The 26,163-nt window shown below is 42.3% G+C and overlaps 1 protein-coding gene across 3 annotated transcripts in view; it reads right to left on the bottom strand.

Annotated features, from left to right (window-relative positions):
- RICTOR (RPTOR independent companion of MTOR complex 2) overlaps window positions 1–26,163 on the bottom strand; it is a 63,328-nt gene that overhangs the window by 6,179 nt on the left and 30,986 nt on the right. Inside the window, exons 17-38 of one of the 3 annotated variants that reach the window (XM_081929542.1) lie at window positions 24,302–24,464; window positions 23,851–23,952; window positions 23,713–23,759; window positions 22,212–22,347; window positions 20,771–20,818; window positions 20,009–20,211; window positions 18,837–18,963; window positions 18,121–18,285; window positions 17,567–17,643; window positions 17,384–17,462; window positions 15,441–15,550; window positions 14,770–14,857; window positions 12,872–12,964; window positions 10,447–10,553; window positions 9,544–9,773; window positions 6,748–7,777; window positions 5,114–5,294; window positions 4,166–4,250; window positions 3,700–3,939; window positions 3,240–3,398; window positions 2,550–2,673; window positions 6–144 (exon numbers count right to left, since the gene is read on the bottom strand). In XM_081929542.1, the coding sequence (XP_081785668.1) occupies window positions 6–144; window positions 2,550–2,673; window positions 3,240–3,398; window positions 3,700–3,939; window positions 4,166–4,250; window positions 5,114–5,294; window positions 6,748–7,777; window positions 9,544–9,773; window positions 10,447–10,553; window positions 12,872–12,964; window positions 14,770–14,857; window positions 15,441–15,550; window positions 17,384–17,462; window positions 17,567–17,643; window positions 18,121–18,285; window positions 18,837–18,963; window positions 20,009–20,211; window positions 20,771–20,818; window positions 22,212–22,347; window positions 23,713–23,759; window positions 23,851–23,952; window positions 24,302–24,464 (3,733 nt within the window). The remainder of the gene's footprint in view (window positions 1–5; window positions 145–2,549; window positions 2,674–3,239; window positions 3,399–3,699; window positions 3,940–4,165; window positions 4,251–5,113; window positions 5,295–6,747; window positions 7,778–9,543; window positions 9,774–10,446; window positions 10,554–12,871; window positions 12,965–14,769; window positions 14,858–15,440; window positions 15,551–17,383; window positions 17,463–17,566; window positions 17,644–18,120; window positions 18,286–18,836; window positions 18,964–20,008; window positions 20,212–20,770; window positions 20,819–22,211; window positions 22,348–23,712; window positions 23,760–23,850; window positions 23,953–24,301; window positions 24,465–26,163) is intronic. The other 2 variants (XM_081929543.1, XM_081929544.1) reach the window with 2 other exon arrangements.

The following is a 26,163-nucleotide window of genomic DNA, read 5'->3' as shown; positions in this document are numbered from 1 at the left end:
CTCACTTGTAAAAACTGGACATCTTGAAAGAGCTCTTGTATGAACCTTCGGGATGGTAATCGAAATGTGCAGTGAGCGAGCAAGTAGGACACTTCAGAGTAAAGGCATATGTCATCGAATGCTTGGGGAAACTTCTCTTTAATTCTAGTCAGAAAGAAAAAGAAACCAATTCATGCACCATGATTTAACTGTTCCATCAAGACCTAATACCATAAACCTTTAGGGAAGGAAGCTGAGGCAGCTATCTGATATTCCACGCAAATCGATGAAGTCAAACCTCAGGACCTAACAATCTGAATTCAAGTGAAAGAGGAACAAAAATACAGACTGAAAAGGCAAATATGGAACTGAAAAGGCTTAAACGAGTCTAATCCGAACCTCAAAGGGCATATGCTCACAATCACTGCAACATGTGATGGATGCAGGGAAATAGTTTTGCCAAGATGGTCATATCCCCATTACCAGATGTTGGATTCAACTGCTGCAAATGCTAACCTGACATTGTTGTGTCAAAAGCAGATCTGATATGAACTGAACACGCCCACAACAATCTTACCACAGACAATGCATGAACTTGGTATCTCACACTTGGGTGGCTATACAGCTACTGAAGGCATGATGGGTAAGTACCGTATTTTTCGCTCTATAGGATGCACTTTTTCCCCTCCAAAAATGAAGGGGAAATGTGTGTGCGTCCTATGGAGCGAATGCAGGCTCCTTGGCTTCGCCGCGACGCGCCTGTCATGGAAGCCGGAGGAGGAACAGAAGGGTCTCCTGTTCCTCCTCCCGCTTCGCAGCAACGCGCCTGTCCAGCAAAGCCGGAGGAGGAACAGAAGGGTCTCCTTCTGTTCCTTCTCCAGCTTTGCTGAAGGGCGCTGCGCCTTCTCCCTCTCTGCGCAGCGCCTCTCCTGTGAAGGAGAGGCGCTGCGCAGAGAGAGAGAGAGAAGGCGCAGCGCCCCTTGAGCAACGCGCCTGTCCAGCGAAGCCGGAGGAGGAACAGAAGGTTCTCCTTCTGTTCCTTTTCCAGCTTCGCTGAAGGGCGCTGCCCCTTCTCCCTCTCTGCGCAGCGCCTCTCCTGTGAAGCATCAAGGGAACCAAAGTCAGTATAACCTGCTTTAGCCCTGCGCAGCCTCTTTGGGCAGGGGGAGCCTTCATCATGCTGCCCTGAAGAGGCTTGGCGCGGTTACCCCAGAAGCCAGAACAGCCACACGGTATCCCAGAAGCCAGATCCCTCTTGCTGTTCTGGCTTTGGGGGTTCAGAATAATTTTTTCTTGTTTTCCACCCCCCAAAACTAGGTGCGCCCTATGGTCCGGTGCGCCCTATGGTGCGAAAAATACGGTAATTTTATTAACTCTAGAACCAAGTTCAGCAACCACCTTTGCTAAGAGATTGGCTGATGGGTCACAGTTTCAATGCCATCTCTCAAAGGAAGGCTTTGCCACAATTGTCAAGGCCTACAAACCCATCTACGACTCTAAACTGGCAAATGGGATAGTCTCCACTCCCTCCAACCCAATCAGCATGAATGATTTCTAACATATTCTCATTGTGTCCTCTTTGGTAAGAGCTGGTGATGCCAGGAGCTCACCCACATCCTTTCTCCCCACTCTTCCCAACTCCAAAGGATTAGTGAGGAGCCTGAGGAGGCTACATCTGTCAGTTTGCATTTCTTAGTGCAGAAAGTATTGATCTGATGTGTAGAGATCTTTCCTGTTCTAATTAATTCAAGAGGGTTCTGGAAGCTTCTCTGTGTGAAAGAAACAAGCAGAAGGTTCCTGATGTTTGGGTTATTCCTTCAGAGAGGCTGAGTACAGCTGGCTTAAACTGGTCCTGTTATCTCTTTCAGTCAAGGTCATGATGACTATAATAGTAAGGCCAGAAGGAGCCTGGGTTTCACTTTCTCTATCTCTCTTCCTTCTGGTGTGGTGTTCTGTACATAGTACGCTTAGTGTTAAGGTTTAGACTTGTTATAAGTTATTGTAAGTTTAAGTTAAGTCTGCTGGAACTGGATTTCTTATGGATAGTGCCAATCCTGAAGGTATTGGATTTGTGACCATTTATGCTCATTTGCCTTCAGTAGCAGTAAAGCTACAACTGCCTCTGGTCTATTTTTTGGGGAATCCTGCAACATGTTTAAATTTTTACTCTGCTAACTATCTTCTTCTTCTTTGGCGATCACTCGTAGCCGAGTAAGATTGTCTTCCATAAACACAGTTTTAACAATGAATCCGTAAGTGACTGTGGAGGCCAATTCTGGATCCACATGTCCTTCCACAGTGGGGACATTGGTTTCCGGGCGGGAGTTGATCACGGTGTGAATTTGCCAAGTGTGCCCCTTCCTCTTAGCATGTTTCTCCCTTGCATCCTGAGTTTGAGTGTCTTCAAAGCCCATGACACCTTTGGTAAAGGCTGTTGGAATTGGCTCAGGATCAATACTGAGTAGAATTCCATGACAACATCTATCCCCCTTTCCTCTACCTCCCTCACCCACAGCTGACAGACTATTTGCAGAAAGCTAAAATTTTAGTGAGAAGAGAGTGCTACTTACGTCAAGAGACCTGTTTCATGTCCTTTAGTTCCTACTGAACTGCTCAAGTTGATCACTAATCGCAAGACTTCCTTTCTCAGTAGTATGCGGCATACAGGGGTATCATCTGGGATTGACTTTACACCTTGAGGGGAAAGGACATTTTTCAGAATCAAAATCACAGGCAGTTGCATGCCTATTCACTGAGAAGTGCCACACATGCATTACAATGCCTGCCATTAGGCCAAGGACTCGTTCAGATGTTATTCCCTCGCCTCAACACTACATATGGAGTCAACGTCTAGGGGCAAGAAGAAACAAACACAGATCCTCCTGGTCTGGACCTTCATTTCTACATGCAATAAAGGAGATAGGGGGAAACAGAGGACAACATGAAGGAATTGTGTCAGCCCAAAACACCATGCACAGAGGTGTAGGGTGTGAGCACATGTTGGGGAAGGTGGAAAAATGCTGGCTGAATGGCCCTTAAGAGAACATGCATCACCTTCAACTACTTGGCAGTTGTAATGTTAGGAAAAACCTAATAAAGGTTGCAGTCCTAAGTTGAGTTAGAGGAGGAGCATGTTCGTGCAATACCGACATGCAAAATGTTCAGAATCAGGCTGCAAGTGCCTTAAAGAAAGTATCTGACTTCTTACCAGAGGTAGGAAAACAGTCACATGGTGTTATGCTTATGACAAAACCACTTACCTATCACGATATCTGTACTCTTGGTGCTACTGGTTGAGCCATGAGATACAGCATCGCTGCATCCAGAAATCCCAGAAAACTTTGAGGAATGGGGGACCACATCCAAGTGATTGTGCATGGGCTTTCCACACCAGTCAGAATAAGGAATGTCTGAAAATTCTGAAAAAAACACATGGAGTGGTTTACAAAGAAGAAAAATACATAGCTTCATTTCAGCTGAGATAATTTAATGTAATATAAATTATAATTGTCGAACCATAGCCATGTTAACTCCCGCAGAATATGACACCCTACATTAAATTTCAGTGTAGGTTTCTGGGTCTCAGGACTATGAAACATTCTGGAAAGTTATTTCATGATGCATGAGAAGCCCAAAACAGGTCTCCAAGCCTCCATATCCTTGTGTGTGAATAGGAGCAATGGCTAGACTTCCGACCGAAAGAGGCCCAGCTGTACTAACCAGTGTGACTATATGAAGAATTCACTTTGTTTTGCTGGTAGCCCAAAATGTGCGTGCAGACACAATAAAGGCAATTCTCTTCTGTGTGCTCTTGGAGCCCCGTGTCTTCCATACTTTCAAGGAACTGAGAAGCATCCGAGCGGCTAGTGTTCATTATCTCTGTAAGACTGATCTGCTGCCGAAGCATCTGGAAGGGACTCTTCACCATCTCGGAAGAACCACTTGGCACACCTGGAGAGGCTTCCAATTAAACGACAAAGAAATATAAATGATAAGTGTGGCAGAAGACCAGCTTTTGCCATTCAACCCTGTGTCTGACTTTTTGGGAATTATTTCGTTCTACAGAATTAGTCAGCGCAGCAAAAAAATAAATTGGCACTGACAAAATTCCAAAAGGTACCCCACAGGCTCAAAAAAATGTGAAGACTCCACTGTAGAACAAAAGAGTGTGAAAAGGAAAAGGTACCTCCAGGATCTTGGGGAAAGACTTTAGCGCCTCGTTCGTCAAGTGAAGGCATGGTCTTCTTCTGGAAATAAGGAGTTTCCTTTACCTGAAATATTTGAAGTGAAAAATTATACGGATGAATTTTTAGAAAAGTAAACAAGCCCTCTATTTTTGGTAAATAGCCATTCATTCAAGCATTTAATTTGAGTGCTAATTCACTACTCAGAGCAGCCTACATTAGAAAAAATCCATTTTCATAAAACATAGAAAAATGTAAAACCCAATCATAAACACATTATCTGCCTTACAAAGGGAGGTCTCTTTATTAAGTGGGCAGGGTGATCTGGTGATCTGGGAGAGAACAGTCCCAAAACTACCTGGACCTAAGTCATTTATAGGGCTTTAATGATAATGACTAACGCTTTGATTTGGAAATAAATGGATAACCAGTAAATATGTGGATTTAGGCTTCAAATAAGGGTTTTAAAAAATCGTGCTAGAGTTGATCAAGTAAGTTAAGCAAATTACTCCATGCTAATCCCTTCTCTGAGTAAGTGTAGCTTCCAGAGGATATATTCATTAGAACAGGAGTGGCCAACTCCCAAGAGACTGTGATCTACTCACAGAGCTACAAACAGGCAGTGATCTACCCCCTTTTTGGGGAGTTCAGGTCAAAGTTGTTGAGCTTTTTTAGGGAGGAGAAAAGCCCCATTTTTGGGGTGCAGAGCTTTCTTTAGGGGAGCCAAAGTTGTTGAACTTCTTTGGGGGGAGCCAGTGATCTACCAGTGATTTACCACAGACATCCAGTGATCTACTGGCAGTTCACGATCTACCTGTTGGACATGCCCGCATTAGAACAATGAATCTAAGATGCCAAATTCTCTCACGTGAACATGAACTGATTTCATCTCAGATTCATTATTCTGATGTTGTTTTGCATGAAAATTTAGACACACACAGTGAACATACCTGAAATATTTCATTGATATCAACGGGGAGAGCAAGCCCAATGTAATCATCTGAACTTCCGTAAGTAGCATTAGACACCATGGAACGAACCGAAGAAGAACGCTGCAGTGTGTTTTGGTTAATAGGGCTTAATAAATCCTCTTTATCTAAAGATGATGCATAACTTAAAGCTCTCATGAACCTGTAACAGCATCAAGGGAACCAAAGTCAGTATAACCTGAAAATCACAACTGCTAACACAGACAGCATTTTTAAAGTACGGCTAGTTTGGATGATTATACAGTTTACCTTCTTATATATTATCTGTTTATTAATAATTGAAAGACATACTGTGAGAGCAACACATATACTGTTATGAATGGCTTTCCCAGCAGAAACTATTTCTAAGAGGTCAATTTGTGATCAGTTCCAGACTGGCATCATCTGTATTTTCTACTCTCGTATTCCATTCTCATTCAGAAACTAACTTTGAAAATAGTTCAGATAATCTTTCCATTACTCTGAACCAACCCCCCCCCCCACCTGATTATTAAAATTATTATTTTAGAGTGAACTGCTTTGAGCAGGAGGGTTGGTTTTTCAATGCAACTGAGATTGTATGATAGGATTCAGCAGCCCTTCCTGAACTGAGACTGTGAATCAGTTGGTAGAGCATGAGACTCTTAATGTTAGGGTTGTGGGTTTGAGCCCCACACTGGGAGTTTTTACGACAGGATCCAACAGCCCTCCCCCAATTGGAAGGAGGCCCCGAGTTTCTTATTTTCCCTAAAGCCTAGTTGATCAGAGTGCTAGGAATGCTCCAGGAATTCACTGCCTGAAGTGGAAGGCCATGATTGATTGAAAAAAGGAATTCTCATGCAGCTGGAGCTTTCTCTGAAGTTGAAACTGAACGGCAGTTTGCCTCTTAGGCGGTGGAAGCTATGGAAAACATATCAAAGGAAGCGTCGGCTGTAAATGCAGCTCTCCTCTGCGTACATTTAAACTTGTTTGGGTCACACCCAAAATTCCTGGCTACCGTATTTTTTGCTCCATAAGACGTACTTTTTCCTTCCTAAAAATTAAGGGGAAATGTGTGTGTGTCTTATGGAGCGAATGCAGGGGGGTGGCAGGCAGGAAAAACCCCCAAGAGCCACACACAAGCTCCGCGCAGCTCTTGCGGGCTTTTCCCCAGGAGGGAGAAGGGGCTGACGCGGCCAGTCAGTCCCTTCTCCCTCCTCGTAGAAAAGCCCGCAGGAGCCGTGCACTCCTTAAAGGGTGCGCGGCTCCTGTGGGCTTTTGTGGGAGGTGGGGGAATTGCCATAGCAGCGCGTAGCCTCTCCTGGCCGGAGAGGCTGTGCACGGCTAAAGAAGCCAAGACAGCCAGCAGGATCCATCCCACTCGCTGTCTTGACTTCTTTGCTCTTTGGGGCTGGGAGGGACCCGGGCTTCCCCCAGCAGCCCCAAAAAGCTCTGGGAGAAGCGGCTATTTTTTTCCTTGATTTTCCCCTCTAAAAACTAGGTAGGTGCGCCTTATGGTCTGGTGCGCCTTATGGAGTGAAAAATACAGTAATTCTTCTCTTGTTGAACAGCTGGAATCGTGAGAACATTACTTAGCTATGCCATGAAGAAAACTTGAGGGAGGAAGAAGTGCTTACCTGTTTGGTGTCAGTCGAGAGTCTAGACTACCAGACTTCATAGTAATTGTGTCTGTGAAGAGCACATCCTTTGCTGGAGATGCCAGAGCTTCCGAATGGGACAAAGAGGGGTGCATCCTTTGCTGCTGCAAGCGTTTGAGTGTTGCATACCCAAAGGCATCTCGCGAACTGGTGTAGCTGAAGTTATAGTCAGCCAGGCTTTTTATTGTGGCGAGCGAAGGAGCTTTAAGTGACTGTGCTCTCCGAGGAAGGGTGTGCGAGGACCCTGGCGGTACCAGGGAGACAGAATTTGATTTTGAGAGGGGGAGGTGGTTAGGCTGTGGGGTTGAGCACTGGATTGTTTTAACTGTCTTGGTACTCACCACAGTACTTAAACTCCCACTGTCCGTGTCTACATTTGTAGTGTCCACGCCCACAGTCTCCCGCGAAGGGCTCGAACTCATTGAACTTATGCCACTCGTGGTGGTATCCGTATTGAAACTCAAGCTGCGGCTTTTGAAATGAGTCTGCGTAGAAACCTCTCCTATCAGTCTTTCCCGGCTGGCGTTCTCCCGGTGGTTTTCGTGGCCGAGGCTTTTGGGAAGCTTGAGGTCATTTTCGCCTATACTTGGAGTGCTATCTGCATCTTCGCTGTGTCTGCTCCCGACAAACGACGTCTCTAGTTTCAGAGTGTGGATTTTAGGCACCCGGAACATAGGGGTGAAGTCCTCGCCTCGTGCAAAATCCATGCTGCTGGAAGGCTCAGTTACTGTACGATTTCGCCTCAAACCCATCTTGCTCTCTGAAGAAGAGAGTTTGCCACCTTTCGGATCGCTGCTACTCCTATGTTTTTTATTAGGTAAGGTTAGAGAATTTAAAATGCGGTTCTTCACAAGCCTGCTTGAAGTGAAGAAGGGGAAGGGATTGCGATCCTTATCTTTCAAGGGTCCTGATCGGTCGTAGAAATTCTGTTCTGCATCTTCAGATATATCTAGGAAAAACGTGCTGGTAGAGGTGCTGCCAACCCTGTCATCTTCCAAAATAAACATACCTGAAATTTAAATAAAAGCTTGCATTGTTAAAATATTTTTGGTCTATGAATATTTGGTAACTAAAACTAGCTCTGAAAAGTCTATGAAAGCCAACTGCATGTACATTTCTGAATTGTAATGGCTGAAGGCTATTTTAGATAGGGAGAATGTGCTTAGTATCCTTTTATGTGCCACTAAACGTTGTATGTAAGATCAGCAGAACCTGTCCTTTTTAAAAAAAGAAATAAAACAATGGTACTCAACACTTAGTCACTTCTTGAGCAATCAAAATTTTCATGTTAGTGCTCTTAGTTTCTCCTTTTAACATGAATTTAGGGGTCTTAAGGAGCCAAACTATGCTTTGGAAATGTAATTCATACTGTAGTTGAGGGGTCAGTGTTTGTTCACATCAACTCCCACCTGTCCTAGTCAACATCGGCAACAATGATGGGAGTTGCGGTCCAGCAACAGCCGCAGGCTAAAATCAATTCTAAAATGAATGTGCCTCTCTTATATCAAGACATTATCTAGTTGGTGATAGTATTTACTCTCCACACCTGACTTTTCTGATTAGCTCCAATATATCCCGAGCCTGCTCTTTAAATATAATGTGATACTCAAAACATCCTAATAGATATTTTGACGTTTCCCATTTCCATCTTAAATCAGAGTTTCTAACTTTCAAGGAATAATTTTCTCACGTCCAGTCTTTATCTTCACTTTTATACTATCACCCTAGAGAAGAAATGGATCTAATTCTATGCAAAGGAAATCAGTGTTTTATTTTTTCATTTACACCAGATAAAAGCATGATCTAAAATGATTGGAAGCTGAAACTAAAAAAAGACTTTATAGAATCTCCAAGGGGGCTTTACCCAGTGATGTCTCTCTGTTGACGGAAGGCACTTAGACCCAGCAGAGGCTTCTGCCAGCAGGACATAGAGGGTGAGGTTTTTGCCAATTCTCCTTCCCCCAGCAGCTGCAATCTGCCCCAAAGGGTTGGGGGACTGTACAGTATAGTAGGGAGGGGAGTAAGTGGAAATTCCCTCCTTTCACTGATGAAAGCTTTCAGCTGAATCAAAGTGCCTCTGATCAGCAAAGTGACATTCTGGACACCCTATAGCCCAATCATTTCTGAATTTATCAAAGGATACCCAGCCACGTTCTATAAACCTCGTCTTTATCCATTAAGCACACAGTGGATGCTCGGGTTGCGAACGTGATCCGTGTGGGATGCATGTTCGCAACCCGCGTCTGCACACGCGTGGGTTGGGATTCGGTGCTTCTGCACATGCGCAAAGCGCGATTTAGCGCTTCTGTGCATGTGCGACTGCCGAAACCCGGAAGTAACCCGTTCTGGTACTTCCGGGTTTCAGCGGTCCGCAACCCGAAAAAACGCAATCTGGAGTGGCTGTAACCCGAGGTATGGCTATACAGAATACCTTCAGATTAGAAAGTTAATGCCTTCTCAAAATGGATAGGCAAAAGGAGATTCCAACTGAACATCAGGAAGAACTTTCTAACAGCAAGAGCTATTCAAGAGTGGAACAGACTCTCTCATAAGGTTGAGGACTCTCCTTCCTTGGAGCTTTTTTAAGCAGAGGTTGGATGGCCATCTATCATATATGCCTTAGTTGAGAATCCTTCACTGTAGGTGGTTGGACTAGATGACCCCTGAGGTGCCTTCCAGCTCTACGATTCTATTGATTTCACTGGCCAGACCCATGATCTGCTTTTTCCCCAAAGGGAATTTACTAGCTGTGCTGGCACTGCTGTGCATACTTACTTGACGGTGCAGATTCACTTTCACTGTTGTGCCTTGAACTGGTAGATTCAGAGTTCAAACTGAGCGTGCTGGGAATAGAGGAGAGTTCGTTGCAGAGTTGCTCCATGTCATCGGGGACGACTGGCCAAGGCTGCCTACGACTGTGTCTCACTGCATCCCAGTTGTGATGCTTTAGAATGTCACAACCTTGTTTTGTTTTGGCTATCAGGCCAAGCACATAGACACACGTCCTATGTTTATAAAACAGAAATCCAGTTCAAACAAATATGTATTTTACATTCAGGCCACCAAAACACTTCTCCAGCTTCTTTTCCCTCCCCTCAGGAAATGTTACTTGTGCTGTCAATATACATGTGAAATGAAAAATACAATTCCTTTGTGTAAATTGGCCTACAACTCTGAGGTGTAATCTTGTACATGTCTACTCAGAAATAAGTCTCACTTAGTTCAAGGAGGCTTATTCCTAGATAAGGTTGCAGCCTTATTCTCTAAGGGGATAGGCATGTAACAGATATAAGTGTTATTTCATTCCCTACATGCTTATAATACTTAAAATTATCACTCAATACAGTAGGAGACATCCAGTTTTTTTCCCATCTTCTGTGTGTGCTCCACAAATCATGACTACAAAACACCCACACCCACAAATAAGGCTGCAAAACTAATGTCACACAGAAAATCTATTAACATAATAGTAAGTAGCAACTTGCTCTTTTAATAGTAAGTCATCTGATTTTTTTTTTTTTTAATAAAAAGGGTGTTGTGCCTTTCTTCATCTTAAAATTATATACCATTTCTAAAGAATGAAGCAGCAGATGGCATAGAATCATTTTAAAGACTTCAGGGCAAAATAAAAATCCTATAAACCCTTTAAAAATCAATTTCAAACCATGTTATACCTACCCTCTAATAGATAGGACTTCACAATGCTGGGCAAGTGCTAATATATCAGGGATGACATTTTCTTCTTGAAGCAAATTCAGACCCCAGTTTGAAGATCCAATATTACCCTGTAATGTAAATAATTTGTGATCAAATTTGCTATTGGCTGATATTGCTGATACTATGTCATATAACAAAGGAGTATTGGTTAGAACTTGATGAACAAACTTTAGATATTTTGTATACAGTATAAGCTATAAATTTCTTTTTACCTACAGCCGAGTCTCTTTCACCCCAATTCAAGCCTTTTTTTAAAAAAAAAATTTAATAGAACCTTGTTACAGTCTACCTACTTTCCCAACTTCACAGAAATGACTTTAAATCTTTTATATTCTCTCTCTCTCTCTCTCTCTCTCTCTCTCTCTCTCTCACACACACACACACACACACACACACACACACACACAAATATGATTGTTAATTTGGCTAGAAATATAGGGTTGGGTTGATATGCTCCCTTCCACATTGCAGAGTCTTTTGTCTTTAGATGCAATGCCCTCATGTACCTCACCTTCTACAATTTGAGAAATCATTTGGATTAAAAGGAAAAAGACTAGTGGCTTCAAACACTGAAAATTGATTATCAAATCCTGAATGCCCTACTATTAGCAGTCAAGACAAATCTATATTATTCAGGGAAATAACGTGTACAGTGGTGCCTCGCAAGACGAAAATAATCCGTTCTGCGAGTCTCTTTGTCTAGCAGTTTTTTCGTCTTGCGAAGCAACCCTATTAGCGGCTTAGCGGCTATTAAAGGCTTAGCGGCTAAAAGGCTATTAACGGCTTAGAAAAGGGGGGGGGAGCGGGAAAAAAACGCAAGACTCGCAAGACATTTTCGTCTTGCGAAGCAAGCCCATAGGGAACTTCGTCTTGCGAAGCGCATTGAAAAACGGAAAACCCTTTCGTCTAGCGGGTTTTTCGTCCTGCGAGGCATTTGTCTTGCGGGGCACCACTGTATTAAGTGCTTAGTAATTATTTACTGTGTCTGTGGACATTTACAGTGGCACCTCGGGTTAAGAACTTACCGTATTTTCTGGCGTATAAGACAACTGGGCGTATAAGACGACCCCCAACTTTTCCAGTTAAAATATAGAGTTTTGGATATACTCGCCATATAAGACTACCCCTTTTCCAAAGCACAGCAAATAAAAATTTAAAAAACCAGTCTCCAGTCTGGCTCGGAAATCCGCTCCACTTCCCAGTGGCCAGGGTGGGTGGGGCGCGTTGCCGGGTCCATTTGAACAGAGGAGCGAGCTGGAGGGCTTCCTCTTTGGCTCGCTTCCTCAATCGCTGGATGTCGCTGAACTTCACTCAGTTATTGCTTTTGTCGGACCTGCTGAAGCATTTTGGGGTGATTTTTTACTGCTTTTGTTGAGCCGCTCTTGTGGAATTTGCTTGGGACGTGGAACAGCTGACAGGCGCCATTTCAAACCAGCCTTTATCAGACACCCCGAACCAATTGGCAGTGGGTGAGACCATAGCTGTGCGTGGGGAGCAGGGCATTTGAGAGGAGTGTTGCCTCAACTGCCGCTCTCGCTTTACAACTTTGCCGCCCTCGTAGCGAAAAACCTTCCGTGTTTCTCTGTTCCCGGCCACCTCCCCCTCTCAGCTTCCCCTGTCCGAACTGCTCCCTTTGTCATTGCCCTCGTGGCTTGATAATCGGCTTCCCTCCCCCTCCCAGCCGTTTTCTACCCTCGCTTGCCCCTTCGGCTGTGCTGCACTCTGCTGTTGTTGGTTCCCTGCCATTGGTGTGAGCCTTTCCTTTTCTTTTACTGCAGGGGCTGCTTGGGCTGAGGCAGCGGCCACGTGTCTAGTTGCTGAGGCAATGTGAGGCCGCCATTTTGGACCACGTGGTCTACTACTGGGAGCAGTTAGGGTCATTCTGTTGCTGGTGATTGGGGGGGGGGCTTCTGGGGCCAATTTTCAAGCGTATTTCTGCTTCATCTAGAGAGCTTGGTGTCCTCTGATTTAATCTGCTTTTGTTTTGCCCTTTGGTGGGGAGTTGCTGCAGAAGCTGCTGCTGTAGCCGGCGTATAAGACGACCCCCAACTTTTGAGAAGATTTTCCTGGGTTAAAAAGTAGTCCTATACTCCAGAAAATACAGTAATTCGTTCTTGAGGCCCGTTCTTAACCTGAAACTGTTCTTAACCCGAGGTACCACTTTAGCTAATGGGGCCTCCCGCTGCCGCCACACGATTTCTGTTCTTAACCCGAGGTACTATTTCTGGTTTAGCGGAGTCTGTAACTTGAAATTTCTGTAACCTGAGGTACCACTGTAATTTGCAACATCCAAAAATCAAAAACAGATATTTGGGGGAAGCATTATTGTTATTTTGGTTGCAGAAATGCAGAAAACACCATGGTGGATTTTTATTTTTTTACTAACCAGAGCCCAGAGAGCTGCCTTCAGCTGCTTAATCCCTTCCCATTTATCCAGCATGGGGGAACGAACAGTGTAACTGAGGTCAGGAACAATACTCTAAAGAATAAAAAGATCAATCACAAAGTAGCTTCAATGTGAAGCTTAACATTCTTCAAATCTGCTGAATTGCTTTTCAAACTTACATAAATGCTAATAGCAAAATACAAATAGGTTTAGTAATTTTTTTAATATAAAAAAATTGAAAACTAATGTTTCAAAAACCACCAACCATTTAAACAAGAGCACCAATGGTAAAACTAAAGGCAGAAATACAGAACAACACTAACAGCTCTGGTCATTAAATAAGGCTCTTTTTTTCATTTTAAGAAGAAATATTTAAAAACACAAACATGTAATTCAAATTCTATAAAAATAAGCCAGTATTCTTTTCTTCTTTCAGTTCAAAATTGAGAAGACACAACTCAGAATTGGATCACATAAGCTAAGAACAGCAGTATCTTGCACATTTCAGAACCAATCAGCTAGTCCTTAGCTATAGCATCTCAGAATGAAGAAAGGAAGAAAAAAAAAGCAAATCCATGCACAAGTTGTGTGCTGTAAAGTGCATTCCCTTCCAGCTGGAAACATTTCATGGAAAGTAGGTGCCAAAAGTTTCTGATCTCTCAGCGCAGCTGATATTGTGGCCCTGCCTCCCTTCTCTCTCTCTGCTGCAGCCTTATGGAATGGCTGCAGCTAGGTGACAGTTGGCAGAGGAAGATACCACCACCTACCAGTGTTTGACACCCTACCCCAGAAGTCAATATTCATAGAATAAAAATGTAGAAAGACTAAAAGGCAATAGGATCCTCAGGCAGACCAAAGCAGTTCCACTGCAGAATCCAGGGCCTTTCATGATTCTGTGGGTCAATTCCCGTGGGATTACCAAAAAAGTACTTGGGGCAGCATCTAAGTCCACTTGCCCAACAAACCTCCCCCCCCCCTTGCCCTCCACCAATCTGCTTTAGAAGGTTCATAGATCACAGAATTGTAGAGTTGGAAGGGACCATGAGGTTCATCTAGTCCAACCGCCTACATTGCAGGAATCTTTTGCCCAATGTAGGACTTGAAGCCATGACCTCGGTCCAGTATACCTGAAGGAGCATCTCCACCCCCATCATTCTGCCCGGACGCTGAGGTCCAGCGCCGAGGGCCTTCTGGCGGTTCCCTCATTGCGAGATACAAAGCTACAGGGAACCAGGCAGAGGGCCTTCTCGGTAGTGGCGCCCACCCTGTGGAACGCCCTTCCAGCAGATGTCAAAGCGATAAACAACTACCTGACATTCAGAAGACATCTTAAGGCAGGGAAGTTTTTAACGTGTGATATTTTACTGTATTTTTGGCTTTTATGGAAGCCGCCCAGAGTGGCTGGGGAGGCCCAGCCAGATGGGTGGGGTATAAATAATAAATTATTATTATTATTATTATTATAAATTTTGGGGGTATGCAGGGAGGAGGACTCCTGCGGCACAAGTGAAAATCCTTGTGCTAGCAGGACATTTTACTCAGTGCTACCTTGGCTACAACTCTTGCTTTCTGTTCTGCAAGCAAAGTCTACACATCTCACTCACTATTTCAATCCATGAAAAAGAGTCTTCTATGTGCTCCAGCTAAGTGAGAAAATTTAATCCCTGGCCAAAGTAAGCTTATTTTATAGAACATAGATGCACGCATGACCTTGGAGTTCCTCTTCTGTAGTCTAAATAGAAAAAAACCAACCACAAATTTCACAATGAGGTTGTATATGCCACACAACCCTGAACCAGTAACAACCAAACAAATTGGGGGGGCGGCGCAATTCCAAGAAGGCTGCAATGTATTTAATGTTACCTTGATTTTGAATCAGGTATATTAAATTTCCTCACCTGGGCTTCCAACAAATGACAGCCTGTTTTGTGGTGTACCAGTTGTCCATAGAGGTGAACCGGCAGATAGACATGTGGCCGCTGTAATCTGCCAGAAAGAAAAATGGTCTGTTTGCATAGTAAACAATAGAAAGTGTCCTTTCATACTGTATCATGGTGTGGTACGCTGGTTTGACATCAACCGATAGGAAGTGCCTACAGAGGGTGGTGAATACAGCACAAGATATTATGGGCTGTCCCGTGAATCCGTTGGATGAAATAGTGGAAGAACGTTGCCTCAGTAGAGTGAGGAAAATTCTCAGGGATGATTCACACCCTGATGAGCACTTTCTTGATCTCCTGCCCTCGGGCAGAAGATATAGAAGCATGATTAGTCGCACCAACAGGGGAAAGAACAGCTTCTATCCGTGGGCTGTTAGGCTGCTGAATGAAAAGATAACAACAGGGCAACTGACTTTCGGGTTTGGTGGGTGTGCGTCAGTAAACAAGGGGAATTAAGACTAAGAGAGCTGAGTGGGGGGTGCTCGTGTAATCTCACTGTATACAAGTTGTACAAGTGACAATAAAGTATTTCAATTTTTACTCCTTATTTCAAAAACCAGTCACACAGTCATCTCATATGTAGCAATTGCTTTAGCAAACCAGTCAAGATCGTTTGCAACTTAGCTTACCTTTGGTTGCTCCGGCGAACATAATTATCGCCATCAACAGGTTTGCGGTATGTGGTAAGTGCTTCATTGAGTTGCTCTTCTATCAAATCGACATACTTTAAGTTGTACTCCTAAGATGATGGGATACAGAGCTCATGAGAGAGAGAGAAATCTCCAGCAGATTTTTGTATTCATATTACTGTACTATGCGACACTGTGATCCAAATGAGGAAAACCTCCTTATTTTCATAATTCCAAGGGAACCACTGCAGGTTTTTGAAGTCAAACGTTTGATTAAAAGGCGAAAGCTATTTTGGAATGAAAATATTTATTTACATGCCTGGTGGCTCGGCTACATAGAACAGGGCCTTTAGTGTTGTGGCACCAGTTCTCTGGAATTCCCTTCCTCCTTCAACTGTGGGCTTTTGGTATATACAAAAAACCATTTTTCTTCACCTGATCTTTACTAGTTTTGTATTCTCGTTAATTTGTCCATTAATAGCATTTTGAATATGTTTGAAGTTTTACTTTTATGTGTTTTGTTGTTTCTTGATCTTGGATATTCTGATGTTTAGCTGTCTAAACACACTGCAATAAATAAATTAAAACAAAAAAAAAATCCTTCCAGTAGCACCTTAAAGACCAACTAAGTTAGTTCTTGGTATGAGCTTTCGTGTGCATGCACACTTCTTCAGATACACTGAAACAGAAGTCACCAGACCCTTCTATATAGTGAGAAGGTGGGGAGGGGTATTACTCAGAAGGGTGGTGGGAATGGGTGATTGGCAGATAGCTGTGATGAGCTCCCCACCTTCTCACTATATAGAAGGGTCTGGTGACTTCTGTTTCAGTGTATCTGAAGAAGTGTGCATGCACACGAAAGCTCATACCAAGAACTAACTTAGTTGGTCTTTAAGGTGCTACTGGAAGGAATTTTTTTTTGTTTTGACTATGGCAGACCAACACGGCTACCTATCTGTAACTATAAATAAATTAATTCATGATGCAAAGCCTTTTGTTCTAGAATAATGGGCAAGACTGGGAAATGGCTGAAACCCTATTATCCCTAGAACATTCTCTCTCTCTCATTTTTACAGAATAACCTGTCTGATATAAATGGGATTTACTTTTTCTAACTTGTGAATTTCCTCTCCATAGCAATTCTGTACAGTTCTCTTCCATGATGGAGCAGATCGCTACCCCATTTAGTAAGCGAATACATTCAAGTGTCATTTCATATGTTGCCAAAGGATTTATTCTCCTCTTCAAATTTTGGCCCAAATAGCCTTTTTCAAAAAAGCTGAAATTAAATGTTATGTTGAATCATTTCCAGCAGCCACATTTTCTAACCAAAGGGAGCTCTGGGTGAGAGCAAACTGGTGTGGGCATTTCTCTTCTGGGCAAAGATTAGCCTTTCCTCCCTGCTGCTTTTTCTCTGTAAATCTGTCCCGTGTCCTTTTCCTCTAAAGCATCACAAGTGCTTATCTTCAACTATACACCTGGAATCCTCCTTCCTGCAACTTCTTAACTTAAACTCCCTGGGAGCTGTTTCCTCCTAGATACAGAGCTGTATAAAGTACAGTTTGAACAAAAGTTATCCAAAGAGAATCTAATTCCAGTGGGAAAATCGGTTCTGGATCAGGCCTGTAAGCCTAACTTTTCAGTTCTCATATGCCAGTAGTTTATACATAATGGGCCCAACCAAAGCAGGACTGCCAGATGCAATGAAGCTGAGCACTATGCCTAAATTCAGGAACCCTTAAAAACCCGTCAGGTCCACAGACCTGAGAGCAATGCAAGTGGCTCTATCTCACCTTCTGAATGAAGAAACACAACTGGGCCATGACTGGATGGAGCTAGCACATTCATTCTTGGGAAGTCTAAAGGGCTGGCTTTAGCCAAGCAAAGTCTCAGCATAACAAGTTATGAATTTCACAGAGAGATCTGGATTTGTTTAAAAGTACCTTCTGCCATTTTTCCATTTGTTTTGTCACATAGCCTCGTTCATTTAGATAGGAAAACCCTTTTGGGATTGACAGGAACCTGAAAAAGTACCATCATATACCATTTATAAACATGTTCACCGATTAGGAAAATGCAAGTTAATTTGGTTTGTTCTCATATGAAGTAACATATTTAGTGTTTACCTTAAGAGCAGAAGCAAGCCCTTGTCTCCAAGATGAGACAACGCTGGTTTCATCTGAATAAGAGCATGAAGATTTGCCTAAAAGAGAGAGCCAGGGAGTGGGAGGGCAGTTATGTCTCAGGAAATCAGTTTGGTTACACTGGCACTCACGTCAATAAGGAATTAGCAGGAAATTTCAATATATACAATAATGGGGAGGCCTCCCCATCCCTGGTGCTTGCCCCGCTTGGGTGGGAGCCAGTGCTGGGCTGGGGGATCCTTTAACTGCTCGGAGGGGAGCAGGAACCGTACACTCTTCAGCTGAGCAGTTAAAAGATGCAGAGGGAGGAACAAGCAATACCCACAGGAGGAAGTCGCTAGCAGAGGGACTCAGGAGCAGTGGCAGTTTCACCAGTGATATACCGCTGAATGAATCCGACATCACAGACAGGTCCTGGATGATATATCGCCCAGGCCTAAGACCATTGCATGAGAAGTATGACGTGCTTCTCAATAAACTGATACACAACAGTATTCATTCACGGTAACTTTAAGAATGGACGGCAGGATTCTCACCTTGTCTTCACATGCCTCATCGAGGATATCAAGTGCTTCAGAAGAAATGGCTTTATTCTTGTCATGGAGCTGGGTGACCAGTAACTCGATTCCCCAGTTGCTGAAGAACTCTACGTTGGCTCTCAGCAGTACTCGTAAGTGTTTTGTGGCATATAGCCTACAGCTCTATGAAGCAAGTAAACAAGCAAATCAACGGCAAGGGAAATACAGTAGAGAAAAGTAGATTTTGCACACAGAAAGCCAGATCCATGCTCTCTCCAAGCACTCAGCTTGAACATACACAATGTGGGAAGTGGTCAGGGGTATACACACAAGCACACCAACATCAATGAGAGTGCAGGTTCCACTTAAAATATTCTCATAGCGGCAAAGTCTGAAGGAGGCTTTTAAAGCATGTTCAGACCCTACCACTTAACACAAGAAGGTCAAGGTGGTGTGGCTGCACCTATACCTCTCCCTACTTTTAGCTCACATACATTGATGCAGAACACCTAGAGCCATTCATTTAACAAGCCATCAAAATTAAATGCAAATGATATACTGCCTTGAGATTATACTGAGGCTGAGAGAAAGCGACTGATCCGAAAGTCACAAGCTCAGGGCTGAGATCAAAAACGTATTTACACCTAGGTCTCCCTAGGCCAACACCACCCTGTGAAAACATGCATTTAAATATAATCCTCAAAATGTAGGCATTTAGAGGAGTTGCCACTTACATCTGTAGATGCCGTTAGGATTTTGGAAAGAATGACTCTTGCTAATCCATCTCTGCTGTAGTCCAAACTAGAAACAGTCAGTTTGAGTAAGTGATCCTGGTTCTTCAAGGAGCAAAGATTAAGAAGACTGGAAAAAGATGGAAACATTTAATTGTAAATCTGTATGAGAATTAGACTAACTTTTAAAGTCCCTCCATTTTCCCTTCTTTGGTTGCCTTTCTCCGTTATCAAATTTTAAACTAAGTTCTTCAGGCCAAGAATATTTCTTCCCCCTGCTAAAAAAGGTAAATGTAAAGAACCCTTGACAGTTAAGTCCAGGCACAGATGACTCTGGGGTTGTGGCACTCATCTCGCTTTACAGGCCGAGGGAGCCAGCATTTGTCTGCAGACAGTTTTTCCAGGTCATGTGGCCAGCATGACTAAGCCGCTTCTGGCACAACGGAGCACCAAAACCAGAGGAGTGCACAGGAATGTCATTTACCTTCCCGCTGGAGGGTTACCTATTTATCTACTTGCACTTTTTGGTCATGCTTTCGAACTGCTAGGTTGACAGGAGCTGGGACCGAGGAATGGGAGCTCACCCCGTAGCAGGGATTCGAACCGCTGACCTTCTGATCGGCAAGCCCATGAGGTTTAGTGGTTTAGACCACAGCACCACCTGCATCCCCCTGCGAAGTTACGCTAAAATCCCATGTAGTCAAATAGGATATAAATTATTTCTATTGAATGGAAGCTGGAGAGTTTTCTCCAGCTTTCAACATTGAAAGCTTTCTTTTTCCTGAAAAATGATAGCATGCTTGGTCTATAGATTAGTTAAAAACTTTATAAACAAATACAAACTTGGGGAAATGTTCTGCATATTATCTTTTTAAAATGTACTGTGACTTTCATAAAATCTAATTGCACACTTTTGAATCTAGTACTGTTCTTAATAATGTAGATGAAATATAGATGGTTTGGATGAGCTCATTCAACTTTTAACAGTATACGCAACCTAGTTCCTTTGGGAATCTATTTATCTTTTTCTTTTATTTTTTCAAAAAATGTAAAAATTAGGGTCAATTAACCACGTCTAGTTATACAGAAATTTAAAGAACAGTGAAAGAATTCATTTTAAAACTTCCAGGATCTGAGTAGTTCAAAAGATTCTTATAACTGAAGATAATGCTTACCACTGAAACACGTTACACTTTTCAAGCATTTTCACTCCGTGGGGTTGGCAGGAGAGCGTACCAAAAAACAAGAAGTAGTGCTGACTAAGAGTGTTAAGTAACCCATTGTTCTGGAGGCTGCGTTCTGGTTTCAGTCCAGAAGAAGAATTGAGCCAGTGTACAATATCTTTCACTAACTCTTCGAGGTAACCATGTCCATCCTGCTTCAAAGAGAAAGAAAAAAACTTCAGTTCCTTTGGCAGCATTTCCCTGCCTCATTGAAAAAAAGACACCCATTTACATTTCTTTGGGCACAAGAGAAAGAAAGCAACCATCAAACTGAAAAGCACCCAATAAATTAAAACCAGAAGAAAACCCTTCATTGTGAAAACGCTGCAAAATGTGTAAACTTTGAAATGTGGGGAGAATCTGCTGTGATACTGCCCTCAGATGATCTTGTCACGAGCTGAAAAGTCAATTCCTGTGGGGATTATAGCTGTCAGAAGAGTAAATAAGCCTCAGGCAGTCCCAGGTTTAGTGAGCGCTTAACACTAGCAGGTGACGAGTGAAGCAGCTCAAGAACAGGTTTTTACAAAAGTGAACATAACACCTTCTGGTCCTTTCCCTCTTCCACCAGCTTCTGAATTTTGTCAAACAAAAACAAAATAAGAAAATAGACTAGGACAAACACCTTTAAATTGTTACCCCTTATGTGTCACAGAGAATTAGGAATGCAAAGCATTAGGCTACAGAAAGTTGAGATAATTTTAAGTCTGTATCTACCTTTTGTTGCACCTGCCTTCCTTCCTTCTTTCCTTCCTGTCTTCCTTCCTGAGGGGCAAAAGGGCATGGTGATTTGACCTCTGTATCATCCCTTCCCAGTATCCTGAAGCCTATCAGGCCAGCATGTAAATTTCATAGGCAAAACTCTACAAATATGAAAGCTAGATTTTTCACTAAGTGGTCTTCATCTACAATTAACTAATTATGTTTCCTAGAGTCCATGCTGCTTTGGTTTGTAGACAAAGGAATGTAGAGGAGACTTTGACATTGATTCCTGAATCCACTACTGCCTCTTATAATAGATCTCTTACAGTGCATAAGGGATGAATCAGGAATTAATATTCCAGCTAGGGCAAGTCTCAGGATCTATAACCACCATTTTTCTTTGTTTATTTAATGGGCTGCAATTTTATCCTCTATGCTTTGTTTCCAGAGGTGCTGTTCAGCTGATAAGGCTTCCTTCAGTGAAATGAAGAGGGGTGCAATTTTTGGTGATTACCTCTCCAACCTGTAGCACCACTCATAAATCTGCTCCAGAGAACTGGGAGACCCTTCAGAGCAGATTTAGGGGGCACAGGGATCTGCAGGTGGAAAAGGAATTGTTGGAAATTGCTTCCCCTGCTACTCTGCTAATGTTAAGCCTGACCATCAGCTGAACGACACTGTTGGATATACTTGTGTGTTCTGAATAATAAACTTAAGGCACCAAAGGCACCTCTTCATCCTCTAGAGTAGGCATGTCCAACACCCAAGAGACTGCAATCTACCCCCACTATAAAAAACTGGCAGTGATCTACCTATTGGATTGACCAAAGTTGTTGAGCTTTTTTTTGGGGGGGGGGGGGGACTGGAGATCGACCGGTTCGACATGCCTGCTCTAGAGTTTAGGCAGCGAGGATAGGCAGAGTTTGGGAGCTGGCTGAGAAGTGACTTGGTAACCAGCTAGATCTCTCCTCCCATAAAACTGAGAGATCTACTGCTCTGTTAACTGAGTTGGTCAAAGTTAGCGATTCACTGGCCAATCAGGATGAGGGTAACTACGGCTTACCTAGTGATGCCCTGCGGTGAAAGGTTAAGGAGCAGGGTAAAGACTATGAAGGACTCCAGGGATATCAAGCCATTTTTATTTTATTAATGAACTGCTACAGTTTAGGGCTCTTACTAATGTGTTACATTCCCCCAACTTTATATATCAACAGGATAAGCCATACATTTTTATAAACTCCATTCTTCTTCTAAGATTTTGACCAGCAAATACTCATATTTCCCAGCCTGAATTAAATGTTCCAATTGCACTTCCTTTAGACCTGGCAAACGTGGTCTAATGAATCTTCTAATATTTTTTAGAATATGCAATAAAGGTAATAACTCGCCAAAAGGTAATGCCAACAATACAAGAAGCTGCTAGTAGTTACTTAGAGCTAAACAAAATGAATCTTACCTCTTCAGATTCAAGGAGATACTCAGTTAACTGGCAACCTACAACTGTGAGCTGTTTGGCCTTTGCGTAATCCAGATCCAGGTTGGCATACAATTTGCTGCTGGGCTTGTAAAAATACATCAGTCGCCGTATAAATCTAACATTAAACAGACATATGAGGTGCTGAAAAGTTTGTTGCAAGCTTCAGGCAAATGTGTATACCACACTGTTTCATCTACGAGATGGCGAAGAGGCTTTATGTTTTCAAATGTTAGCACCTGTACTTAAATGCAAATGCTATTATAGGGTCATAGTGAAGTCAATACATTCGCTTCCCATACTAGCCTGCCTGCTCCCTGCTGCTAGCTTATGTATTGCTTGTGATTGTACTGGTTTACTGATGGAAGAGCAGATTAGTTTCCTAATACAAAAAAACCCAAGCAATGTGCATTTATTAATTTATTTGTTCATTCTATTTGCACGCTACCATTTAACTAAGTTCTATGTGCAATATATGGAAACATTCAAAATATATAGCTACAATTCAAAACTTTACACACAAAAACTTTAAAAACAATTATAAAAATTCCAGTAGCCAAATCTAAAATCAGCTCATGCACAGAAGCTAAAACCAATATAAAACTAGTAACTGGGAAACTTGGTCCAAAGATGTCATGAACCAGAGAGATGCACCCAGTACAATTTTTTAAAACCTATGAAAACAAGAAGGGTCTTGACCTGGTGCTTAAAAGGAAAAAAAACTGGTGTCAGGGAAGCAACTCTTGCTGAGGCAGTCAATAAATAGGGTGCCATCAGGAGAAAGGTCATATTCTTTGTAACCATCCATCTTACTCAATTAGGCAGGGGAAACTTGAGATCGGCATCCCTGTCCTTTTTCCCCAAGAGAGTTAATTCAATTCAGTGAATTGCCTTTTCTAATTCGTAACACACAAAAGGCCAGGTTATTCAAAACTGTAACTGGGGAAAAGACAGAAATGCAAGCACCTTTTCAGGAAATGTGTCACATTTCTTAGCAAGTGATGGTAAAAAACATAAAGCAAATAATGAATGAGTTCACCTTTGAAAAAACACACCCAGCAAATAGAAGCCAGTGTGATGTAGTGGTTACAGTGTGGGACTAAGACCTAGGAGACTGAGGATCCTAGTCTTAAGTACAGTCATACCTTGGAACTCAAATGCCTTGGCTCCAGAACAAATTGGCCCCTGAACAATCGAAACCCGGAAGTGAGTGTTCCGGTTTTCAAACTTTCTTTTGGAACCCGAACATCCGACACGGGTTCTGTGGCTTCTTGCAGCCAATCAGAAGCCACGCTTTGGTTTCCGAACGTTTCGGAAGCTGAACAGACTTCCAGAATGGATTGTGTTCTACTTCCAAGATACGACTGTACAGACAATGTGCCCCACAATTTACAAGTGTCAAGAACACCCAGAAGCAGTTGTAGGAGGAAAAGCAAGCTGCCAAGGCAGAATGGAACTGCCCTCCATTAATAAATATGAATACCTGTTCCACTGTTCATCTTTGTTGAACTTTACGCTGATATTTGGCCACTGCAAAATAGATAGAGAGTTTTGTAAGACCACTTCCTTTCATTTCAATTTAATCCTCAGACATTAATTAGGGAGCCATTTAACGGCTTACCTTTAGTATGGTCCCTATCAGATTCCAATTCCACTCAAGATTCTCTTTGTGATGAAGAACTTGGCTGTCTCTTAGATTAATTAACAGTGCTTCATCAGTATCCTTGAATAGCAGAAGGAAGAAGAGAAATCAAAGTTCAAACTGCTGCAACACTTGCATCGACATTAGAAAGTAATATACAAGTTTGCAGTTTATTAAAATATATTGAACTGTAGACAGACCACCACCAAAATGTGTGCCCACATTTTCTCTCTCTCTGCACTCAGAAGCCATGACAGATTTCTAGTGCAACAGTTTCCCCACCCTACCCCCCCCCCCCATGAAAGGTTTTCATTTAAACTCGCAATTCCTAGCAACTCTTATTTTGGAAATTCAGCTTAAATCAATAAAGATTATTTGCTGTTTACAAAAATAATAAGGAAAATCACAGACATTGAAGTAAAATAACTACCTTTAGAATAAAGATGTCTTTCTGCACACGATACTGATCCCTTCGCTGATGTGTTGACATGGCTTTCTGAACAATGTGATCTAGATGAAGGCTATAAGGTTTCGGTCCTCGTTTCTTCATTTCATGAAAGCGTTTTAGACAATTTAGTGCAGCGCTGGCCCGTCTACCAAGGGGAAAAGTTGACAGTCAAAATTTTCTATAAGATTACTGCCTTTAGTAAGGATCCGAAAGGATGTGAAATATAGTTAAACTGCATTTCCCAGGGATCTTTGCACTAGAAGATGGCTTCAAAGTCTAACAATGGCCTGAACAGCACAGCCCCACACTTTGCACCTGCCTGTCACAGCTACAGGAAGAATGGTGGGTAGCCATCCAGGAGCCAGTATGCTCCTGGTTGCATGACCAAGCCTCAACCTTGGACAGAGATGACCTTTTACAGAAACTAATCTGAGGCAGATATAAACTGAACCTAAATTTGTTCCTTTTAGGAGCGCTCCCAATTTTAAATTAGGACAGGAAAACATTCCATTTGACTACTTAACTGGTTGCTGTAAAAGTTTATCACAGGCATTCTGGAGCAAACCACAACTCATTCATTAAAGCGTAATCACTTCATTTCTTGGTTCGTGATCACAGGCTTTAAGAAGAAGGAAAATTTAGAATTTGAACCTGACTAGAGATAACTTAGAACCATGAAAACCACTGAGAGGTTTGCTACTGATCTGAGCAAGATGCAACCTTTATTTCAATGGGGAAAAACAGTTGAAATCAGATTATTAACTGGATTAAATAGTGATTGCACTCGGAACATTCTGTTACATACAGATTTGGAATTCCACCCCCACACCCCAAGGTATATGATAAAATGAGCTTTCTCATGCGATTTGTATTTTACAAGATGTTACCTGACACTTGTCAGAATAACTATTCATTCAATTGTTCTTTCTACAATTGTTCCAAATCAGTTATAATTTGGTACAGATTGATTAGGCCACAGTTTAAAGTGATTTTATGTAACCATGTCAGATGGCAGTAGTTCTTTTTTGTATTGATGAAGAAAAGGTTTTTTTAAAAATGGGGTCAACTGGGGAAACATTTAAATCAATTACATGAACACTGCAATAGATTCCTAATAGGTATTTTCTCAGTACATATATTTAAATGGGAAAAACTTATGAAGATGTAAATGAGTGGTAAAGATGATAAAAAACACCAGATTAAATAGTCTTGAATATATCAAAATCTCCCTTACACTATGAATCACAATTCTTCCTCTCTTTCTCTCTCTATATATATTTAAAAGGAAATAAAGATACCAAAGGGCTTACGAATTTACTGAACCAGTGCAGCTGGCATAATCACTCATTGCATGAATGGTTTTTGTATAGGGTGTCCAATAAAATTTGTGAATGGCTTGTAATTTTGGCGGGTACAGGACGTTGCTTCACAGAACATATTCTAAACTGTACTGAGTTTCTGAGGACTTGCACATAAAGTCCAAACAGAAATATCAACACACTTGAAAACAAATGAAAACTTCAGAACAAGAAAACTAGAAAGCCGTGCTTATTGTTTTCATTTTAAACAAGCACAATCTGTCTTAATCAAGAGCTGTTTTGGCAAGACAAATATTCAGGTTTTACAGGAAGCAAAATCCCTGAGTAAATTTGTCAGCTAGTAATTTTGGGTAAAATCCTAATTTGGAAATCAATGGTAGAGCTCCTCTAGTGATACAGGCATTGCAGCCTGAATTCCTGAATTCTTCAGATACCTGCTAACTGTTGAATTTTCTGGGATGTTTGCTTGTTTGTTTCCAAGCCTAGGTCAACACACTTGGTAAGGAAGACCATGGGTCGAATCCA

The sequence above is a fragment of the Podarcis melisellensis genome (genome assembly GCF_964234715.1).
Source record: "Podarcis melisellensis genome assembly, chromosome: 11".
In the NCBI taxonomy this organism is placed as follows: Eukaryota; Metazoa; Chordata; class Lepidosauria; order Squamata; family Lacertidae; genus Podarcis; species Podarcis melisellensis.
The sequence above is the reverse complement of the archived record's forward strand: the minus strand, read 5'-3'. Positions and strand labels throughout refer to the sequence as shown.